Raw genomic sequence first — 25,258 nt, 5'->3', positions numbered from 1 at the left:
GATGATTAATACAACGTATGTCACATAAATTAAGGTAGTAGAAAGTTCTTCAGTTCTAAGTTCCGCAGTATTAGATCCAGGGGTAAAGGGGGAGTTAGAACCCTCCTTTTATGACGATCAATTGTTTTTAAATGAATGCAATTTAACCATGAATGATACGTTTTATTATCATGTCAAATTGTCCTTGAAAAGTTTGAATGTCCCTCTGGTATCTTTCGTCTCTCTTTTATTAGGTACTTTGATAAGCCTAGAAAATATGTCACACAGTAGTTTCATTATATTTCTAACTATATATTTGGTTGGTTTTGAATTGTTATAATCAAAACGTACCAAACAAAACGCTACAAGTAATGATAAACAGACAATGAATCGTCAATAAATTAGGTGCAACATTCGAAACAAACTCTACCGCGTTAATACTCATGATATAAAACCTTAATAATTTGTATTTATAACTTGTAAAAATAAATGGTTCTCAATATATATATCATCTAAACATTAAATAAAGTGACTAAATTATTGCTTGGATGTTTTTTAATCTATAAGCTGTATGCAATGATAAAGATGCATATGACATAGAAATTATCCAATGTCAAATGTTCGTCAAATTGTGTGATCGGAGAAATATAAGCAGATTCTGCTCCACATGGTACAAAGTACCGCGATGCTTACAATTCATCACGTGATGCATAGTTTTGATAAAAACATCCACATTCCATTAAATTGTGTAATCGGAGAAATATATTAAGCAGATTGTGTTCCGCATGGTACAAAGTACTGCGATGCTATCATAATTTTAATAAATATATCGCCATTCTAGAAAATAATTGACACTTGAGTGAACAGGTAAAAATAGGAAGATGGGGACTAAATTAAATTTAGAATTAGGAATGACTGTTCTGTTTATTTGAAATAACCTCAAAATGTGGTGAATACTCTAAATAACACGCAGGTATTTAGTGTGCATCACCTTTTGGATGTTATTTCTTCATAGACAGAAAAAAAGTAGTTCAGTAATTCCTTGATTAACATGGTAATATCATAATGACGAGTCATTATTCTACACCGTTGAAGAACTTATGTCTGCAATTCAATATCCTAAAATATAACGTATCATTGTTTGATGCCGGAATACTAGTATATGACGTTGATACAAAGAGATGCTTCTTTTATGGTATAGCTATTTTCATCAGAAGCCGATTAATATTTGCAACTAAATAATAAGCTTGGCAATGTTTAATGTATGACTGTCAAAAGTGAAGAATACGTCATCTCAAAGAGTATCTAAACTATGTGATTTTCCGTTACATCACTTTAGATATATGTGCTTCCATTTGCAGTAGGATTTACGGGAAAGGAGCGGTCAAAGCAGCACAAAATCCGGATATTCCACCAAAAGAACCCCATGAAACACCAGCGGCCCCCGTCGATTGCAAGATTGCGAACAAACTTCCTGCTGGGACAGAACCTCCGTATAAAGACATCATCCAGGCTGCCCATGACCCGGCTGCAATTCCAGTTGAAGTGAATCCCAGCAGTGGTAGGATTGCAGCTCCTAGTACCAAACCTCCAACACCAATTACAGCCATGCAAGATGCCCAGCTTATCGGTCCTCCTGCATGTACATTAAAAACATTTAAGTCATTACAAACTTGTATTTTAATTTCAGATTGCTGAATCTTCATAAAAAGCAAACTAATACATATGTTTTTGTCATCCATGTGATGTTCTTTATGTTTATTTTGTATTCCTATTTTAGACTTTCCTTAATAACCTGAAAACACACTAATGGTCAGAGATGTCGTCAAGAGTTTCGTGAAGTCTAAAACCACTTATAAAATGTACTTGTTACCAACATTAAGAATGCATGAACTCGTTCTTACTGCAATTTACAGTTATTTTGACTGATTGCGGCGTTGCAACCCTCATCGCCTATCATGGCGCGTTGTACTACACATTTGGAAGCAGTCGTTGCTGTTACACCCGGCCTTCAAAATGTTCGTGTTTAGTGTTCTTGATAAAAAAGCATTAGATATTTAAAAATGTCATCATGAATCTGTTCACCGAATTATTATATAATTAGTAAAATTAGAAAAAAAACTTAGATTCTAACCCTACCAAAGTTAGTTTTAGTCATTTTGACAGTTGTTGTCCTTTCGGTTTTTTTATGTGATACGTTATTCACGTGCTTGTTCACACTATACGGACTTCATATACAGGAGTGTGCTCCTTACGCAGAAACTGCTCCAACAAAGTTATGAGGAGGACAGATTAAAATTGACACTCCGTAAATTTTATGGACACCATCACGATTTGGTGGATCCATACGATGTTTCGTTGACCAAACTAGCTAAGGACATTTTTACCACATGGTAGATTGTGTTTTGTCATAATGTCGTCTAATCTTTTAATTACCAAACGTGACTTATTCCCGATTGTGACTGTTTTGCCGAGTGTGAACTCGCATTACTATAAGACGTGGTACGGTACTTATACATCCCAAATTCATGTATTTAGTTTAAATGTTTAATGTTATATTTGTAATTCTCATCGGATTTTGTCAAATGTGTTGACGTCTTTTCTATTATATTTCTGTGTTATGGTAAAGAAAATTAATCACCGCCTTCATTTATCAGATTTGATTTCGTTCAAAGTAATCAGTACGATATTTTACGTTTGAAGTTAGATTCATAACAAACCTGACATAGTTTTATAATATAGTTAATTGCTACCTCAGTTTTATATTAATAAGAATTAAAATGTGCTTTGTTATTAAATGCAATATCAGTATTTAGTTCAAATATATAATCTTAAATTAATCCTAATTCTAATGACGTCATTATTTCGTCATTTTTCATTTTTTGATGCTCTGTTTTACTAATTCTAATGACGTCATTTTTTCGTCATTTTTCAGTTTCAAATAGGACGTCACTTGGCGTAGAGGTTTAAACGTATTCGGATGTGTCTACTTTTGTGTTTCAAATGTCTGGTTATGTAAATGTATTTCAGTTGTTTCCTGTAATTAGTTAATACTTTAGCTTTATCATGTACATCTTTTGAATATTCATTTTATTAAATTTACTGTTTGCAAAAGTATAAATTACTCTAAATTATAGGGATTTTCTGGTAACTTAACGGAAAACCCTTGCCGTTTTTGGCACAACCTTTTTGATCTTTTTGTCCTCGATGCTGTTCAACTTTGTACTCGTTTCGGCTTTCAAACTTTTGTATCTGTGCGTCACACATAGGTCTTGTGTGGACAAAATACACTTCTGGCGTATTAAAATTTTGAACTTGTTGCTTTTTGTTGGCTGTTGTTCGTGTGATTCTTTGTCAATTGTATTCTCCAATTTATTTATATTGTAGTCCTGTGTTGTCATTTTGATGTTATATTTCACATGGCCATAAAAGTGCGAGGTTTGGCATGCCACAAAACCAGGTTCAACCCACCATTTTTTCCTTTAAAATGCCCTGTACCAAGTCAGGAATATGGTCATTGTTATATTATAGTTCGTTTCTGTGTGTATTACATTATAACGTTGTGTCGTTTGTTTTCTCTTATTTTTGAGTGTAAATTCACATTGCGATAAGACGTGTCACGGTACTTGTCTATCCCAAATTCATGTATTTGGTTTTGATGTTATATATATATGTTATATTTGTTATTCTCGTGGGATTTTGTCTATATGTGTTACATTTTAGTGTTATGTCGTTGTTCTCCTCTTATATTTAATGCGTTTCCCTCGGTTTTAGTTTGTTATCCCGATTTTGTTTTTTGTCCATGGATTTATGAGTTTTGAACAGCGGTATACTACTGTTGCCTTTTTTTGTCATTTGATTTTGCCATGTGATTAGGGACTTTTTGATTTGATTTTCCTCTGAGTTCAGTATTTTTGTGATTTTACTTTTTGTAAAGTTTTTTCTATTCTTAAGCTTTTATCTCTTATCGTTCTGGATTAAGCCCAGTGCAGCAATGCACTACTGCTAATGTATAAAGATATTTAGGAAGAATGTGGGATGAGTGCCAATGAGACAAATCTCAATCCAAGAGTCTGAATCTGAACAAACAAAATGTTTTACATTTAATGCACCAGCATTGTGTGTACATATTACTCGTGAGTGTTCATGTTAAACATAAGTAATACTGAGGACAATACATACCTCCAACAACTGGTGAGGATATTAACAGCAAGGAACACATCAAAATAAATGACTTCTGTGAATCCATCTCTACAATTTAATTAACATCAATTATTTAGTACAGCCATGCATAGTTCTTTAAAAAATCAGATGATCTAGGGTAGTATTGGTCTAGTTCAGATCAGTTGTATATGTACTTTTTATCGTTCTAAAGATAATTTAAATAAGATCCCAACAGAACTTATGTATTCCAAGAATTTATCTTCATTTACACTTGTATATATATTTGTATATATATCCAATTTTTATGCACACTCACTTTCAAACAAAAACATGTTTCAATCAAATCAATAAATCTGAATAATACATGGGCCTGTAATTTAAGCTTAAAGATATATATTCGAGAGTTTCAGAAATTTACAGGGAAAAAGTGTTTAAAGATAAATTGTAACACAAATAATGTTTTAAATGAAATTGTCATCGCCCTATACTAATCAAATCACAATACAAAAGTTAACAAATAATAACAAAGAATTCACGCAATATAGAAATAATATCTTGAGAATAAAATACTTACCTGTTTCGAACAGCAGACTGCTCTAATATAGGTAAAGGTAAAGTGTAATTTACCTTTGATAGAAACATGAAAATAAAAATAGATATCGGAATATCTGTTATTCTATTTTTAGCGTTTACAGAAAATTCAAAATCAATATTTGAAAATGAAGAGTAGATTCTAGAAATTAAACATAGATCGTGTTGAGATGTTTACAGTGTATCATGAGTTTATGTATAATTAGGTTTCCCCAAACGTTTGGTCCCTAACGATAATCAACGTGTCTTGCATACCAGAATTTGTAAATCATTTCAACTTTTGAACTTTTCTTTTGGTTTGAAACGAAACATATATGGCATTTTCTGGAAACTAAAAGGACAAAATAGATTTCGAAAAATCCATACAATCTTCTCAAGAAATTACGTACTAGTCAGTACTTAACATACTTAAAAGATGGACGATAGATACAGAGGGACAGTCAAAATCATAGATTGAAAACAAACTGACAACGCCTGGTTATAAATAAAAAGTCAAACAAACAATTAATAGTACAGAAGACACAACATAGAACGACTAAGCAAGACGAACCCCATCAAAAAACTGGGAGTGATCTCAGGTGCTCTAGAAGGGTAACATTGACCTGTGTCCTTATCTAGTCATAATTTCGACTTGTTATCTAATTAATATGAGGCTTATACATTACGGATCATCTAAGGAGCTATCATAATCCTTTGACTTCACCTTCCACCATGTCATCCTTCTTAGTTTAGTGACTATGTTCAATGGAAATATCCTATCAAATAGGAAACAAAGGATACAGCAGATACATCAGTCTGCCTCATATATTGACTGACAACTACGAATTGAAAATGGGTACAGATATTATTACTATTATTACAGCTTCCTAAATGGTAGCTTTATTTTTCTGAACAGAAAAATTCGAGCAGCAAGAATACATGGTATATGAATCAAATATTCTGGATATTTTGTTTCACCAAATTTATGATTTTTGGTTATCTTTTTGGAAGCGACGGATTTTTGAAAATCATGTTTACCATTTTAACCGATGAAAAATGTTGTCCTGCATTTTTTTTAACTGTAATCTCTGTCCTGCCTTTTTATTTTGCACTCTGTTTGGTCCTGCTTTTTTTTTTTTTTTTTTTAGTTTATCCTGACTCTTTTTTACCTAAATTGTCGTCCTGACTTTTTTTTTGGCAATTAACTCATCCTGCCTTTTTTTTTACTCAAAACTCCTGTCCTGCCTATTTTTTTCAAATTTCATCCTCCCCCCATAAAAATCAAATGGTAGCTCCCTAAAGCAAATTAGAGAAAAGTATGGTCGTGTGACACTTTTAACGTTATTCTAAAATTAAAAAAAAACGATGGTGACAAATAATCATCTGTGGGCAGTTAAGTATGATTACAATTTAAAAGAAAAGTTTCAATGAAAGATCGAAAGCATGATTCTGTTTCTTTAGAAAAAAAGTTGTATCAAACCTCTGGATAGCCCTTTTAACAATTCGGTACCTACATCCAAATATTAAAAGTCTTCGCATCAAAGAACAGTTTGAATTTATCCGTTATAATGAAAATATGTTGTAAAAAAGGAGGGTTGCCCTACGTAACATCTCAAACACCCATATATATTTCATATTATACATTTTAAGCCCGAGTCACACTGTCACGTTTTATTCCGTTTAAATTATAAAATGCTACGTTTCAACTACGTTTTGAATAAAAATGTCCCGTTGTTTTGATAGTTAGGGTTTACTAGGTTTGTGCTACGTTCATATCACGTTTTGCTACGTACTAGTAGACCTACGTTTCCACCACGCATTGATACGTTTCAATACTTAGTAAGCACGTTTTGCTACGTACTAGTAGACCTACGTTTCCGCCACGCATTGATACGTTTCGATACTAAGTAAGCAGGTTTTGTTACGTTCCGCTTTGATGTGTATATTACTAGGTTTCTACTTTGTTTTAATTTTCGCTACGTTTGTTGTTGAATATTCAAGACATATGGGGCAGGTCCCGTTTGGAAGAAAGGATCACTACGTTTCGATACGCTTCGTTGTGTATTGTCCCGTTTCACTACGCTTTCAAAACGTAGTAAAACGTAGCTCTTGAAACGTTACAGTGTGACTGGGTCTTTTTTATAGTTCCCATTGATTTCTCCTTTAATTATCATTGATTGCCTATTAGTACTCATGCTTCGTTAGTTCATAATATATTTTATCGTCGTTAATGACGTTATGTAATTTGGAACAATCAGAATGAACATGTTGAAAAGACATTTCATCTTAATATACGACAAACATTTATGGTAAGTAGGCTAATTTGTACAATACTCGCCATCAATTTGAAAATGTTTCGTAAAACGCATGTGAAATCATAATGTAATGTAATGTAAACTGAATATTCGTGAAAAGATATTTGTCACACAATAAGTCAAACCAAATTATTCATATATGCATCTTTTTAAACAAATTTAAATATAAGATTATTTCCAGACATGCATTTTATAAATTCAATAAGTGAACTTTTTGAAAATTAATAGTTGTACCGAAACGCCAACGGATTTTCCTTTGAATAAAATTAAACATATACATTTGTAAGTTAGCCTATTCTTACTTTATGTGAAAACAAAATAGCACAAAAACGTATTCCGAGATGTTATATTATGCCATTTATGTCATTTGAGAATTTGGGTATGTAAAATTATTAGTAGAAAGATATTCATTTGACGATTGTTTATTTTTTTCTAAATCAAATAATGAATTTCGAACATTGGTATTCTACTTTTGTCTTTATTTATATAGATTAGACTGTTTTTCTCGTTTGAATAGTTTTACACGAGTAATTTGTGGGGCCCTTAATAGCTTGCTGTTCGGTGTAGGACAAGGCTCCGTGTTGAAGACCATACCTTGACCTATGATGGTTTACTTTAATAAATTGTGACTTTCAGTGCAAAAATCATAGACAACGCAATACAAAAACTTCTAACGTCAAACAAATAAAACTTTTATCAGCAAATACAGACAATTTATAAACATTCATTTTTCCACAAACTATCATTGATTGGAACTTACTACCAAATACTGTCGGGATCTGTAAAACTGTGGAAAGTTTCAAGGCAGTTATATCGTGCGACTAGTTACATCAGTGGCGCACACACAATTCCTGGATAAGTTTTACTCAGTATTTAGAGTTCATTTCCAGTATTATACAGATACAGATACAGATCAAGTAATAATAACAACTAGTAGTGGCATTTTGATAATAAATTATAAATGCAACAAAGTAACATCAATCAACTAAAATAAATGTCAGAATTACAAAATTGCTTTGTTAGTGTAAAAAGAAATGAAATAAAATTATCACAGACTACATGTAACACGACAAAAACAGAATCACAAGTCATTACAGTACACCGTAAAAGAATTTATGTCTATAATTCAATATTCACAACCATTACATATCACGATGTAAATGTCAGAATATATGACTTTAATACTAAGAGATATACAATTTATATCATAATTATATTTAATTAACCAGACAACTAAATGGTAAGCTTGGTATTGTTTCATCTAAAAGGTAAACGATAAAAATGTGTTTTTTTTCCAAAAACATCTAATCTTGGCGAGTTCTTGCAAAGTCATTATATACATATGTGTGTATTCACTTGCAGTAGGATTTACGGGAATGGAGCGGTCAACGCTGCACAAAATCCAGATATTCCACCAAAAGAACCCCATGAAACACCAGCAGCTCCAGTCGATTGCAAGATTGCGAACAAACTTCCAGCCGGTATAGAACCGCCGTATAAAGACATCATCCAGGCTGCCCATGACCCGGCTGCAATTCCACCCGATGTGAATCCCAATAGTGGTAGGATTGCAGCTCCTACTACCAAACCTCCAACACCAACTACAGCCATACAAGATGCCCAGCTTATTGGTCCTCCTGTACATACAAAACCCTTCTAGTTATTGAAAACTTTAATTTTTAAATTCCGAATGGCCAAAAATCATCAGAAAAAGCATAAAAAATGAGTTTCGTCATCCCTGTAATATTCTTTATTAAAACATTTTGAAATATTATATGTGAGTATTTAAGGCTTTAAGCATCATACAATGGGGCTGTATTTCACTTGCCCTGTTTTTGCGCTTCTTTGTACAAATCGGTGTACAGTCATTGGTTGAACAACCGACCTTCAATAATTTCGTTTTTGGTGTGTCCTGATAAGAGTAATTCGAGAAAAGTCCCTCGGAAATTCAAAACGTTTAATTTCATTTTCGAAAATTATTACCGTAAATGCTGCTTCATATCCGTGGTCGATTGTTTTAGTAATTCTATGAAGGTTCTTCCTGTACGTACGCGTATATAAGCGCATCCAGTGTGTATACAACTCGATTTATAAATCTTTATTGTTAATTGGGCGTTCTTGATGAAGTCCAGTCAACAAATGCACTTCGGAAGCACTAAATTTATAAAATGTCTCAATCTGAAAAATGATTTTACATTTGATACTCACAAATCATTTACATAATACAGGTGGTTTAACAGAATTAAAATGGCGGGCAACACATACCTCCGACAACTGGTGCAGATATTAACAGCAAGGAACAGACCAAAATAAATGACTTCTGTGAATCCATCTCTGCAATTCAATTAATGTTAAAATCCAATTGTTCAGAGAACCAGAAATAAGTAATAACAGAGAACAGTTGAAGGTCTTTTCACTCCTCATATTATATTTTGATTCGAAAGTATTAAAATTCGGGTTAATATGTGATTTCCTGTGTCAAATGATAGCTCAGTGTATGTTGATTCCAAATATATATATGGTTTCTTTATAATTTGGTTTGAAATAAGGCATGTTATTTTTTACTTCCGGTCTCCAAAATGTCACTTCCCGTATTATTAGGGAGCTACCATTTGATTTTTATGGGGGGGAGGGGGGGGGGGGGGGCCTAGGATGAAATTTGAAAAAAAATAGGCAGGACAGGAGTTTTGAGTAAAAAAAAAGGCAGGATGAGACACTTGCAAAAAAAAAGGTCAGGATGACAATTTATGTAAAAAAAGTCAGGATAAAAAAAAAAAAAAAAGCAGGACCGAATAGAGTGAAAAATAAAAAGGGCAGGACAGAGATTACAACTAAAAAAATGCAGGACAAAATTTTTCATCCTAGCCCCCCCCCCCCCCCCCCCCCCCCCCCCCCCCCCATCAAATGGTAGCTCCCTTAGATAGTTTATTTGACACTGATTTCAAAAGCATATTGTTCTATATACCTTCACATCAAATGAGTTACAAAAAATAGCTTCTTCTGGTTTACAAAAGGGCACTTCCGGTTTGCTTTTTCACAGTCATATGGCTTTGTAATCTAATGCACAAAGTCTTATATGGCTTGATAATGTTTAATTATCAAAAATCAAAGACAAAATCCAGAACGTCAAATTTACTTATGACCTTGACCTCAATGTCAAGGTCATAAACCAAGGACCTCGAATCAAAAGACCCTAGGTTTTTATTACATATGGTTCATGGATTATATCATCATACGTGTAATAATAACTATAAAAGGAGGGGAAAACTCCCATTAAATGTCAACGTACCCTTTCTACCAAAATGCATGTGTTACTACATGTCGCAACTAACAATTAAGTAAATATATATGTTGTCGATATATTATACGGATTTTGAAAAGAAGTGAAAATAAGCCAAAACGTTGACCTTATTTTATTTTAATTTTTGGGGAACATGAACCTCAAATCAAAAGACCCTAGGTATCTATAACTTATGGTTTACCAGTTTCGCATGCATATCACTTATATATCAAATGCATAAGGGGAAAAAAACTATCATATGGAATCTCTATACTGCTTCGGTTATAATTAATCAAAACGTCCTGAGGATAAAACGAACGATTTGGTAAAATAATTTTCTCGTTATCTTTTACGGTTGCAAAGAAGTAGTACACACAAGAAAAACAGTGTTTGGGGAGATCATAACTCTTACAAAATATAATATTTTTTTAAGCAGTGTGAAGTAATAAAGTGTATACACATGTCGATATCAAATACCACAAAATCTAAGCGGCATATATTGAAAAAACAATACAGGAGAAGGAAAAAATCAGATCAAATGAATAGGTCTTTTCACGGAAAAGTGGAAAGACCTAATAAATACCCAAGTATAGCCACGGATAGTTCTGTCGTATTTATCCTCAAAATCTATCATGCATTAACACTAAAAAAAAAACACTTACCAAGCATTTTTGTCATAAGAGAATATTTACCCCCCTTTTTATGCTCACTAGCACTTAAACAAAAAAATATTTTCAGTTAAATCAACAAATCTAAATTACATTACATGGAAACAATATATCTATTCGAGAATTCAATAAAAATGGGGAAGAAATATGCTTTTTTATAAGAAGATAGAATGAGTAATGTTTTATATAAACTTTTTTATGTTCTCCGCATTTTCCTAATTAATTCACAGCATAAAAGGTTAGATAATATTTTTGTGTTTGTTACAAAAAGTTTAAACTCAGTTTTAAAATTTAATAAACGTGTATTTATGACATTGTGACAATGTTCTAGATATATTATAGTCATACCTGTTACGAACACCGGGCAGCTCCAACATATACAGAAGAAGACGGCCCGTGATTTGCCTTTAATAGGAAAACGAAAATAAAAATAGATTTAAGTGTGTCTGCTTAACTATTTTTAGCGTATATAGAAAATGCAAAGTCATTATTTGAAATGAAAAGTAGATTCTAGAGGATTAAAGACTCTTTTTGAGTATCGTGTGTTTACCGGTATTTAGGTTTCCCAAAAGTTAGTCTTCAATGATTATTACTGTGTCGTGCATACGGAAATTTGTAAAATATTTTAACTTTTGTTATTATCCTTGGTTTTTAGTGGAATCGTATTATAATATGATATTTTTTGGAAACTAGTATGACGAAAAATTTAGAACAAAAAGAAATGTTAACTTCTACGTCATTTGGTCTCCAGTGATAATTAACGGGAATTTGTATAATATTTCAACTTTTGTTACTTTCCCTGGTTTTATTGGAATCGTATATATATATATGACATTTTCTGGAAACTAGTAGAATAAATTATTGATTTATAAAAGTAAATATGTTTACTTCTATGTCATTTGGTCTCTGATGACAATTTCTCTTATTGGCAATCATACCACAACATCGTCTTATTATTAATAAATTCAATCTAAAGGTAGACCGTTATCGTCAGCAAAATACCGCAAAAATAAGGCACAACCACAAAATCAACATGAAGTACAAAATCACAAACGAAAATAGTGAATTTTAAAGACGGCCTAACCATTCACCCTTTTCTCTTTGGTATGTTCATGTTCAGGACATGTTACAGGCCACTCTATTATGGCACTTACTTTTATCACGAACACGCATACATAAAGGGATTGTCGTTTGACAAGTGATTTTGTTGGACTGTACAACTTCTTGGGTTTTTGTCAAACTCCAATGACAAATTAACAGGGAAAAAAATAATACTCAAGCACTCTACTTGTAACTTGAAACATTTTCAACCGAGTTTCTGTTTAAAAGTATTTTAAAAAATTAATATTTTCTGACGGTAACTGATTCTGGACTAGTTATATTGTGATTTTCAACAAATTCAATGCAGCTACAATGTGTATGGCATTACAACACGATTGTTTAGCTTCTATGTCGGCAATAGTCCGAGTTAACCTGATAATTCATAATTAATATTTGACAGCATTTGCCCAAATTTGTATATTAATCGTATTTTGTGCATAAAAATGCACACAAATGATAATCGCTAGTCACATGAGTCATATAAAAAGTAAAATTACAAAAATACTAAACTCCGAGGAAAATTCAAACGGAAAGTCCGTAATCAATTGGCAAAATCAAATGTACAAACACATCAAACGAATAGACAACAACTGTCATATTCCTGACTTGGTACAGGCATTTTCAAATGTGGAAAATGGTGGATTGAACCTGGTTTAATAGTGCTAATTAAACCTCTCACTTTTATGACAGTCGCAACAAATTTTATTATTTTTACAACGATGCGTGAACAAAACAGACATAATCGGTAAAATAGTCAAAATATGGTTACAACAGTCATCACTAAGTCATACTAAATCTCAAGAAAAAAAAAACCAAACATGAACAAAAAACACAAAAGGCATCTTTCAAATTAAAAAAAAACCAACACATTCCTTGTTTCGCGTGTTGGGCGTCAGAAAATGCAAACGTCACAAAAAAGAAATTTTGTCGTTCAATGTCTATTTCAAAACAATTTAATGAGTATGCATGTTATCAAATTAAATACAATGTAGGTTAACCTTTTTTTTTTTTTTTTAACTTTTTGACTATCTATGGACCTAAAATTGTTCGTAAATCATTTATTATCATATCAAAATAAAAATGAAGATAGAAATGGATACTCAAAAATCATTACGGAAATGGAAAAAAAACCAGAAAACGACAATGATTAAAGCGTTATTGTTAATTCTTCTCTCGTTATTCCTTACATGTGTAACATGAGTGTATGTACATTTCTTTCGAAGCTTTGGGGTAATCAGAAATGTCAATTTTTTTTATTTCACTGCCATTTGTCAAAAATTGTCATAGTCACATACGACAATTTAGAAGCATGCATTTCGGCAAGATTTTCAAAGCCTATTTTTGAGATTTTTGTTGTTGAAAAATTAGTATTTTGCAACATTTTGGAAGCCCAGCGACGACATGTAGCTTAATAACAGCGATAAACACATTGATTTACAACAGTTCATATACTAGTATTCAATGAATTAAGGAGAAGAATGTGTATACGTGACTTGTCACTTGTTTTCCAATCCATTGTAATTGTATTGTATTTATGTACGTATTTATTTATCTGTTTCTGAATAAAATATTGCTTACACTAGTAATCAACGTCACCAATGTTGAGCCTGGAACATATCATTTACATGCAACGTTTTTTTATCCGAAATTTTTTGTTCACTATCAATGTTGAATATCCAACACATTTCGCAATAGCACAGTGACACATAAACAAACATTTAACTGTTTACAAAACCACAAAATCAACCAGTATAAAGACTTTACTGTAAGTCATACGATAGGACTAGTATTTTCAAAGTTACTATACATGATGTAAGTCAGCAGCGTAAAGAAAGAATGGTTCGTTTTTCTTTTGACAGGTTGTAATTTAGAACTAATATCATTATCATGCATATATTGTTTTCGAACAAACGTAAACTAGGAGAGAACGAATAACATTGAGAATGGAAAACGTTTGTGTGCAGTTTTTTGTTACATTTGCGCGCATTCAATTTTGCTACAGGTTAAGTCATGTGTGGCTCAAGGCACAAACATTAAGTCCATATTTCCCCAAGTATTTGTGCATTACTACTATTAACAGAATCCAGGCGTACTACAAACGGTCCGGAATCATTTCATGCTCACTACAATGAGCAGAAAAATGTACAGGTCATCTATTTTACACAAGTGTCTTGTTTAAGGTACAATTATGATTATCAGTTGAAACCTTAAATTAAAAAGACGAAGAAAATGATCCTGAGGTGTCGACCCTGATAACCCTGCCGTTGAAAATAATCTATTCATTATGCTGCAACAAAGGCATGGACTAGTTTACCGTTCATACCTTTAAAAATATTATCATGATTATGAAACTTATTAGTTGTTGTATTTTGATGTCAAGATAATTTTAAATGTTAACTGTCAGTGGCGGATCCAGAAATTTTCATAAGTCGGGGCCACTGACTGACCTAAGAGGGGGCCCGCTCCAGTCACGCTTCAGTGATTCCCTATATAAGCAACCAAATTTTTTCCAAAAAAGGGGGGCCCGGGCCCCCTGCCCCCCCCCCCCCCTAAATCCGCCTCTGACTGTAGCGTGTGACATTTATTTTTGTCTCAAAGGGTCTCAATGAAAATTATATGACTAGTTCCTACTGAGTTATCCTATATTATTATAATTTGATGTATATTTGAAAGAATGGCGAAGTATGTATCTACTACATATTTGTCTATAACGTGCTCCTTTATATTGTTTAATGACAATGAAGAGTTGAAGTATAAATATAGTTAATAGCCCGGAGAAATTTACATGTCCAGACCGATATGATGTGCATTTTATAAGTTAGGAAGATTTCCGGTTAAAATAATACAATTTCTCATTTTTGGTAAGATAAGCTACCCCTGCATGTAACGCATCATGCATGAGCAAACAATAGTTTTAATTTCCATTGATGAATAACTCCGTAGGTTGTAAAGTAGCGTTCCTAGTCCCATTGACACGTCATGAATTATGCTGTTATGTGTAGATCATATCACAGGAGTTTGAGATCCTAACAATAAAAAAATGTAAAAATATGACAAACTCGACTATCACAATAGAGCTTCTCTCGAAGACTACACAAACTAGGGAAAAACGGGTAGCAGTACCTGTTTCCAGAAATGGCAGTGTTGCATTACAACCAAAAAAAAAAATAGGCTCATGCAGCAAAAATTGACTCAAAATGAAGTAGAAAAACGGTACCTAGAATGACCGAATAACACTGTTAATATCCGAATAACACTTGTAATGACTGAATAACACTTGAAATTTTGTAGTCCGAGATTATTCTGATGTTCAACGGCTGTTTTGCCAGACAAGCTGGGGCCGTGGGACGTCAGAGCTCGTCCCATATATTTTTTTTCACAAAGCAATGCGCAGTACCAGTGAAGTAAACTTCAACTTGTTGAAGGCAGTCATTATATAGTAGAAGTAGAAATATCAAAAAGTGGAGATATGCCCGTCCAAAATAGATGCACTGCTTCATTGCTTCTGGTGCCATGCAACTATAGCTAACGGCCTTGGAATTAAATAAATCGGGTATCAATTTGTTCATTTTTCATTTATCTCTACATTTATGTAAGCTTCACCTACCTGCCACCCTTTGCTTTTCCATAGTTTTTACAGTGACCCATTGATTTCTGCATTTTGACTTTCATTTTTAAAGATTATCACGTGACCACAAGAAAACAGTGATGATTTATGAAAATGAGCATAATCTAACACCTCGTTCATTTACGATGCAAGTAAACTAAATGTCCGAGAGCTTCCGATTGTTATCGTGGACTGGTTGGGACTAAACGTCTAATACCGATCTCCTGTAAAGGAGGTGTAAAATTGTGGTTGGCTATGCTACTAAATGTTAAACATTGATCTCCTATAACATATATATATATAAAGAAGTGAAAAAAGTATAAATATTTGCATATTTGAGTCTCGAGGTCGCAAAATCTCTCGTAAATTGACTTCCTTTAGCAGTCAGGGGTACTACTTAAACATGTGATTTCAGAATCACTTCTTCAAGTGATTTGGGCTGTGAAATATTAAAAAAAAATCTATAAACATGATAAATAGACACAGACTTTTTAAAATCACTGAAACAAGTAATATGAGAAGATCACTTCAATAAGTATTTATAACTTTTTCTTGACATTTTTCTCACAAGCTTGATTTTTTTATAGGTAAAAAGACAAAAATTCCATTGAAAAAACAACTATGTTCATCTAGAAATTGTATTTTGCTTGATAAGCCTGTCAGTTTTTACAATTTATTCGGTCATTACAAGTGTTATTTGGATAATAACAGTGTTATTCGGTCATTTGTATTACCCGTTGAAAAAGATCGTCTATTTTTTTCACCTATTGAAAAAAGCATATTTTTTAATGGCTCAGGCATGCAAAAATTGAAGATATTTCTATACTTTGTAAAATGTGAATATGATTTTCTGCAAAAAAAAAAGGCAAACAAATAATTGCGTTCTTGTAACCTATAGATATATATATATATAAGACATGTAAGAGAGAAATGTGCTACATTTTACGTGTACATGTATCAAAGTATCAATTAATTGATAAGAAATTTCATTGGTAAGTTTCCGTGGTCAAATTTTTATCTCTTAATAAAACATAATTAGCAAACCAAAAAGAACATTGTTAAGCCATGTTGTGACCTCCCAAAACAAACAAAAATCATTTTTCGAGAAGTTAAAGGGGAGATAATTCAAACCTTGAAAATAAAATAAAAAAAAGCCTACACATTTACTTATGCATGTAAATTTTACATATAACTTACATCTTCAAGTAGATAAACAAAGATTTGTAAGAGTTTTTAAACCCTGACTGAGTGCTCAATGTCATGTTTGTTTGGTTCTTGAGATAAAAGTTGGAACTTAAATTAAAAAAATTGAAATAAAAAAACAACTCCATGTTTGATACACTTGTTTTAAGCATATATACATATAAAAAATAAGATGTGGAATGATTGCCATTGAGACAACTCTTTACAAGAGACCAAGTGACACAGAAATTAATAACTATAATGCCTAAATGACCAAAGCCTATAACGCATATCCCACATGTTAAAATATTGTGGATCAGATGATGATGTAAGCAATTAAAGGCATCTGTATATGGCCTTCAACAATGAGAAAAACCCATACTGTATGGTTGGCTATCCCTTTTCGACATAATGATGACAAAAATGCAGAATAAACTGTTCATGATATCTCTTTCATTACAGACAATGTGTAGAAAATCAACAAAAATGTGAATGTATACACGGTATAGAGAAGCTGACCTACAATGAGTTTTGATAATCAAGAAACAGATAAAGGTTATACAGGTGAAGCTCACTTAATATTTTATTCTACCTTTTAAACTTGTGTTTTATTCAAACATCACAGTTTTATTGGAGGCTAAAGTCATGTCTAGCATAAACAGCATGGTGCTTTAATTGGTTCAAATTTTTTAACAGCACTTGGAACACTGCTTGGTGATGACTTTCGTTGTCAGACTTTTAAGAACGTCATTTTTTATGTTGTGTAACGTAAAATCATGAAAATCAATGGGGAATTACTCTAACTTAACTTTGTAAATTCAGATTTTTGGAAAGATTAGAACTTGTTCTTAATCTTTACTTAGGCACCAGCCTCCCTAACAACAGGACAGGTTAGCTACTGTTACTAAATGTATTCACACTGAAATATATAGTTCCCTATGGTTCTCATGTATGTGCACATAGTACACATATAACTGAAAAAAACTGGGTATAATATTGGAGCAGTTCATTCAAGAATGTATGTCATTAAGGTGTGTTGATGTGCAGGCTTTTTAAAAAACATTTTGATTAGGTAACTGGGTATTGATTCAACTAGTATGATTGACAACTGTCATTATCACTAAACAATCAGAGACAAGGTGGACCTTTAATTACAATGCCCCACCTCCTAAACTGCCAATCAAATTGACCACATTACCTATCAACCTCAGTCTTACATAATTATAATTCTTAATACACAAGTATTTGACCTCATAATTGAATACACAAATGTGTATATTAGATGTTTGATATTTATAAGGATGATAGATTTATTTATTGCCAATTACTTTTGATCTACATTACATAAAGTGATTCTGTAAATTATATCTGAAAGATAAATGATTAATGGATTAACAAGATCTTAAAAAAATGAAATATCAATATAAATATGAATAAATAAAAGGTATTCAAGTAAGGCCTATAATTTACTTGATAAATTTCCAATAATCATCTGTAATTAATCAACAATTAAATTAGTACACTTTTTAGCTCACCTGGCCCAAAGGGCCAAGTGAGCTTTTCCCATGACTTGGCGTCCGTCGTCTGTCGTCCGTCGTCGTCCGGCGTCGTTAACTTTTACAAAAATCTTCTCCTCTGAAACTACTGGGCCAAATTACACCAAACTTGGCCAAAATCATCATTGGGGTATCTAGTTTAAAAAATGTGTCTGGTGACCCGGCCAACCATCCAAGATGGCCGCCATGGCTAAAAATAGAACATAGGGGTAAAATGCAGTTTTTGGCTTATAACTCAAAAACCAAAGCATTTAGAGCAAATCTGACAAGGGGTAAAATTGTGTAACAGGTCAAGATCTATCTGCCCTGAAATTTTCAGATAAATTGGATAACCTGTTGTTGGGTTGCTGCCCCTGAATTAGTAATTTTAAGGAAATTTTGCTGTTTTTGGTTATTATCTTGAATATTGTTATAGATAGAGATAAACTGTAAACAGCAATAATGTTCAGCAAAGTAATATTTACAAATAAGTCAACATGACCGAAATGGTCAGTTGACCCCTTTAGGAGTTATTGCCCTTTATAGTCAATTTTTAACCATTTTTCGTAAATCTTAGTAATCTTTTACAAAAATCTTCTCCTCTGAAACTACTTGGCCAAATCAATCCAAACTTGGCCGGAACCATCTTTGGGGTATGTAGTTTGAAAAATGTGTCCAGTGACCCAGCCATCCAATCAAGATGGCCGCCATGGCTAAAAATAGAACCTTGGGTAAAATGCAGTTTTTGGCTTATAACTCAAAAACCAAAGCATTTAGAGTAAATTTGACATGATGTAAATTTGTTTATCAGGTCAAGATCTACCTGCCCTGAAATTTTCAGATGAATTGGACAACCCGGTTTTGGGTTGCTGCCCCTGAATAAGTAATTTTAATGAAATTTTGCTGTTTTTAGTTATTATCTTGAATATTATTATAGATAGAGATAAACTGTAAACAGCAATAATGTTCAGCAAAAAAAGATTTACAAATAAGTCAAGATGACCGAAATGGTCAGTTGACCCCTTTAGGAGTTATTGCCCTTAATAGTCAATTTTTAACCATTTTTCGTAAATCTAAGTAATCTTTTACATCTTCTCCTCTGAAACTACTTGGCCAAATTACACCAAACTTGGCCAAAATCATCATTGGGGTATCTTGTTTAAAAAATGTGTCCGGTGACCTGGCCAACCATCCAAGATGGCCGCCATGGCTAAAAATAGAACATAGGGGTAAAATGCAGTTTTGGGCTTATAACTCAAAAACCAAAGCATTTAGAGCAAATCTGACAAGGGGTAAAATTGTGTAACAGGTCAAGATCTATCTGCCTTGAAATTTTCAGATAAATCGGATAACCTGTTGTTGGGTTGCTGCCCCTGAATTAGTAATTTTAAGGAAATTTTGCTGTTTTTGGTTATTATCTTGAATATTGTTATAGATAGAGATAACTTGTGAACAGCAATAATGTTCAGCTAAATAAGATCTAGAAATAAGTCAATGTGACCAAAATCGTCAGTTGACCCCTTAAGGAGTTGTTGCCCATTTTATTCAATTTTTAACAATTTTCACTAATATGGTAAATTTTTGTAAATTTTTACAAAATATTTTTCACTGTATCTAAAGGTCCAAGTTTATTATAGATAGAGAAAATTCTAAGTACCAAGAATGTTCAGTAAAGTAAGATCTACAAACACATCACTATCAGCAAAACACAATTTTGTCATGAATCCATCTGTGTCCTTTGTTTAATATGCACATAGACCAAGGTGAGCGACACAGGCTCTTTAGAGCCTCTAGTTTTTTTTTTATCAGGAATTGGCTTGAAACAGTTTAAAACTTTTAATTATAACAAACCATTGTTTATTAGTTTATTTCCCATCAATCATTATGTCTATTTTAGTCGTTTGAATTTTTATTAGAAGTGAATATATATTTTTGCAATCAGGAAAGAATCCACATTTCAATAAGATAAGTATATTAATTGGTTTACGTTGAAAAAGTACGTTTTCAATGCCCTGTGTTGAAAAATACTTTAAAAATTGATCAAAAGGCACTCTAAAACTTTTAATCTTCAATGCCATATAACATGTATAACCTCTGTTTCAACTTACAAAATGCCCCAAAACAACATTTTTCAAATTTTTTTGTTGACACTTTAAAGTTTTAAGCTGTTGGTCCAGATTTATGTCTTACAAGAATAGTTTGTTACATTTACTAGAAGAATTTTTGCATTTTTTTGTTTTTTTGAAACATGTTTAGAACCAGCAACATAGTTTCGATAAGATATAAACTGCAGTTTAAAGACCAAACAGCCTATTTATTTCTACCAGTGATTTTTCCTTAAAATTTTGTGTGAAGGTATTTCATGATTTGAAGAACAAAAAATGATGAAAAAAATTGGGGGTCACCGACTTAGTTTTGTCGCTATAGCAACCTCAGTATCGTGTTTTCCCGAATATTGACATAATATTTGCTTGTTATATAAACTTTGCAAAAGATCCTTTATACCAAACCTACAAGCATAATTCTTGTTTCACATTAAACAGCAGATTTGTATCTATCAAATACATGTTCGAGAGTTTAAGCCTCATATTGTTTTTTTCTTTAAAAATATGATTTATTTCATTCCCGCCAAAAATAAAACGTAAAAATGAAAAACGTTTCCAGTATCAAAAAATATCTACCAGTGATTTCTTTATAATAATTTCGAAAAGGAAAGTGCCACGTGTACTCTTCAAAATAAAGCAAAAAAAAGTGTATGTCACCGACCTTTCAAAAAAGTTATGAGCAATTTTCATGTTTTTTTCTTGTTCGTTTTGAAGAAAAGAGTTGTCTTTCTTCAGAACATTGCATCTGACGTCATAGTTCAAACTTCCCTTGGTGGCACATTATTTGAAAAAATATCTCACAAATTGGACGTTTGAAACCCACATTTAAATTTCCAAGAATAATAACTATAATCCGTCGAAATGGAAAATTGTTTGAAATAACCTTTCTCGCCGCTTTTGTTAGGAAAGTCTGTTTTTGTCCTCTGTCCCTCATTAGCAAAATTATTGAAAATTAAATGAAAGATGGCACTGGCTAACTATAGAGTATTTGACTATATCAGACTATATGTGTGTGTGTTTTTCGCGTCAATTTCAGAAGTTTGCCGTAATGAACTCATTTGCTACTGTTGACAGACGGACACACAAAAGCATGGACGGACTTCTCTATACCATTATATTTCCAGACTAAGGCGAACGTATAGAAATTATTCCATCTGGTTTGTGAAGTCATTATTTCTGAATATTTTAGATATAGGGAAATCAAAATTATAGGTATAATATATGAATTAAAGTTTTTTATACATCTATCATGAAATACAATCCCTGTTATTACAACCTCACATGACGATGTTTTGAATAAATGAGACAGTAAATATAAAATACAAAAAGTTTTAATTCAAAAATTAATTTAGAAATCATTTTCTGTTGAAAACTACAAAGTTAGATTTTTCCAACAGGATAATATATTATAAATCTAAATTGCTGATGTAAATTAAAAAAAAGGACCAGGTTGTTGCCGGAATTGAAAATCTAAATTTGTTTTCAATCTTTCCAGTCATAGTTTTAGCTAAATGAAAGGGAGAGATTTTATGTTGGATATTATTCTTGGAGCAATTGTTTTTGTCATAAGTTAAATTTACAACTATTTTATATGTTTTGCCTTACAGCTAATTTCCTAATGCATGTAGGGTAACACTTTGGTTGGCTTCCTTGATCTGTTTACATAAATGTTTATTCAAGCTTTGTAATTAAGATTGACATCTTCATATATAGGTATGTAAACCTGTATACGGTATATGATAATTCTATCTCGGAACTTGCGTATTGGACATTAACAAAATATACCAACAAAGCAAGCAACTAACTAAAGTGATGATCTACATACAGTATGAAATTAGCTGTAAGCTTCAGTGAGATCAGGCGAAATGTTTATCATTTCTTCTTAAGACAAATTGAAATGAAACAAAGGACAAACGACAATGACCCTTTGTCATAATTACAAGATTTTTGTCAAATAAGCAGTATAAATAAATTTTAACTTCATTGCAAGATCGGATATTATTTAACAAGAATCGTCCAGACATTAGTTACATGGATACGTTGTCAGTATGTCAAAACTTCTAGGAATAATTTTTTATCGGCCTGACCTTCTGAATACTTAAATTTTTTAAATTTTGAAAAATTAACACTAAAATTTGAAGGATCAAATCATAGTAAACATGTGTATTAAGTTTTAAGTTGAAAGGACTTCAACTTCATCAAAAACTACCTTGACCAAAAACTTTAACCTGAAGCAGGACAGACGGACGAAGGAACGAACGGCCGCACAGACAAGAAAACATAAATTGGACATAAACATAACTTTCACCTATCTAATAACTCCGGTAACCTGTACACAATCGGCGCAAATGAAATACAAAATGAAAGAATAAAAAAAAAAAATGAAATGCATATTGGCGGAAATACAAGACAAAATTTACGCATGTGAAAGAATAAAAAAAAAATGCAGATCGGCGCAAAAAAGTAGAGATCAAAAGTTATATTTTATTGTTTTCATTAGAACAAAGGTTAAATATAGTGTAGTATCTTTTGTGTCCATTTGTGTTAAATTTCCACAAGATATCCTCGCAACGCTTAATTCCTCTGTACTTTGGAGACGTATTTTTAAGCGTACACCATGTTGGAATTAGTGAAAAACGCGAAATAGGACGTTATAATTTGACGTTTTTTTCATTGCTAGAAACAACGTCATAGAGCTTTTATGTCACTACCAAGTTGCGTTAGTTGATGCGCATAAACAATAGGCTGTTTGGTCTTTAAATAAAATTGTGCAAATTAAGAGACCCATATTATTTAATTTGAGATCATTTTATTCTCGTACTGGAAAAGCAAGTTTCCTTCTAAAGACCTGCTGTAAATGCAATTTTAAGCAATAGTGCTTTATAAATGTTCATTTTTCCCCACCATACCTTGATATGAAATAATTTAAACTACTCTTCTAATCTTTCCATGAGTGATTTCCATCACTTTGATTAAACCAGAATCGTAGTGCAGTTAAGTCATTATTGATATCAATGAACAAAAAAGGCAAAACGCAGGAAAGAATTGTCAGATGACAACAAAAAGGCTATCATAAGTTAATTGAAAGTGGTCATTGAGCAAGTAGTGTTTCAAAAAGCTTAGGAATAGCTAAGTCCACAATTTCAAGGCTTTTGAAGTGTTGGCGGTTGTGTGGTTATACGGAAAATGTGCCTCAAAGCAGAAGGAGAAAAACTGTCATCAAACTGGCATTATTAATAATTTAATATATTTATATATTATTACCTTGTTATCCAATAGACTGTCTTGTATCATGTGTGTTACATGTATTACTCATGACTACAATTTTTCTCTTATTGTGAAAAAGACAGTTAATTAATTTTCTCACACACAACTTGTTTTTGTCTGTCATGTCTGTGTTTCCATGATTTTATACTAAGTTGTACTGTTTAAAAGAAATTCTGAAATTTTATACTAAGTTGTGTAAGACTTTTTTTTTGAAGGAGATGATGACCATGATAAACAGAACAGAAGAAAGAACTTGTTGGGGAAGAAAACGGATGGAAAGAAAGGACAGAAAGATAAAGGTTATGTCATGTTTGATGAAGATGATTCTGATGAGTCACTAGTCACGTCAGAGGATGTAAAGTAAGTTTATCTCCCCTTTTGAAATTTTAATTTAATAATGATTCACATGCATTCGATAGAAAAGAAGATGTAAAACAAAATTATCTCCCTTTTTCAGATAAGGGTCTACATTCTTTAATGTGAACTGGCATTTTTCTGACAGAATAATATATAAATCGTGTTAATTATTATTTCTTATGACAAACTTAGTGTTGATATTTTTTTTCACTGATCAAAATTAAAAATCTTATCTGAATAGAAGCCATGTCTGATACAATATTTTGTTCAATATTCAGGAGTCCATCAAAGTTAAAGAAACCAAAAGGATTCAAGTTTTCTACAAAGAAGAAGGACAAAGACAAGGTATAGTTGTAGTGTTTATATAAACAAAAAAAGAAGAAGATGTGGTATGACTGCCAATTCCAATGAGACAACAGTAATCTCCCCTGACATTTCATTTGACATCCTAGTAAACAGGGATATTTGAAATACCATCTTGTTTTCAAAAACCAGTAGCCTCACATTCATATATGGAGAACACTGGAGATTTCCACCAGAGACTAAATGCTGTAGATATTATCAACCATAGGTCGTCACAATACAGCTGTCATCAATGGGCAAAACTTATTTGACATAGCCATAGGAAACTTTAAAAGGCCTGATATTACAAATGTAAAAGATTTCATTTGAGAAAGCTCATCGCTAGATTTATGGACAAAAAAAAAACTGATGTGGTAACAGATAACAACCACTAAATAACAGGCTCCTCACTACAGACAGATACAAACATAAATTACCAGCTAAAATTAGTGTATAACATAAAACATGCCTTAAACCATGCAATATAAAAAAGAAGATGTGGTATGATTGCCAATGAGACAACTATCCACAAAAGACCAAAATGACACAGACATTAACAACTATAGGTCACCATACGGCCTTTAACAATGAGCAAGCCCATACCGCATAGTCAGCTATAAAAGGCCCTGATAAGACAATGTAAAACAATTCAAACGAGAAAACTAACGGCCTTATTTATGTAAAAAAATGAGACTTTCATGGGTATTCAAGGTTGTTAAAAAAATCCTTGTTGTCATCATGAAAAAATATCCAAAATAGATATAGGAAGATGTGGTGTGAGTGCCA

The 25,258-nt window shown here is 32.4% G+C and overlaps 2 protein-coding genes across 3 annotated transcripts in view; one reads left to right on the top strand and one right to left on the bottom strand.

The window, feature by feature from the left end:
- Positions 1-519: 519 nt before the first annotated feature.
- LOC139496342 (interferon alpha-inducible protein 27-like protein 1) lies at positions 520-11,382 on the bottom strand. Its single transcript, XM_071284860.1, has 4 exons — positions 11,325-11,382; positions 9,294-9,362; positions 4,162-4,230; positions 520-1,615 (listed from the first exon to the last, which is right to left on the bottom strand). Exons 2-4 carry the CDS (start codon positions 9,358-9,360, stop codon positions 1,347-1,349), a joined length of 405 nt encoding a protein of 134 aa, XP_071140961.1. The 5' UTR covers positions 9,361-9,362; positions 11,325-11,382; the 3' UTR covers positions 520-1,346.
- A 3,486-nt stretch (positions 11,383-14,868) lies between these two features.
- Positions 14,869-25,258, top strand: part of LOC139496341 (ralA-binding protein 1-like) — a 52,343-nt gene continuing 41,953 nt past the window's right edge. Inside the window, exons 1-4 of one of the 2 annotated variants that reach the window (XR_011657625.1) lie at positions 14,869-14,938; positions 17,329-17,430; positions 23,989-24,133; positions 24,409-24,475. Coding sequence is in view for 1 of the 2 variants with exons in the window: in XM_071284859.1 (XP_071140960.1) it covers positions 17,391-17,430; positions 23,989-24,133; positions 24,409-24,475 (252 nt within the window). In the remaining variant the exon portion in view is untranslated. The remainder of the gene's footprint in view (positions 14,939-17,328; positions 17,431-23,988; positions 24,134-24,408; positions 24,476-25,258) is intronic. The other variant, XM_071284859.1, reaches the window with a different exon arrangement.

The sequence above is a fragment of the Mytilus edulis genome, chromosome 11 (genome assembly GCF_963676685.1).
Source record: "Mytilus edulis chromosome 11, xbMytEdul2.2, whole genome shotgun sequence".
NCBI lineage: Eukaryota > Metazoa > Mollusca > Bivalvia > Mytilida > Mytilidae > Mytilus > Mytilus edulis.
The sequence above is the reverse complement of the archived record's forward strand: the minus strand, read 5'-3'. Positions and strand labels throughout refer to the sequence as shown.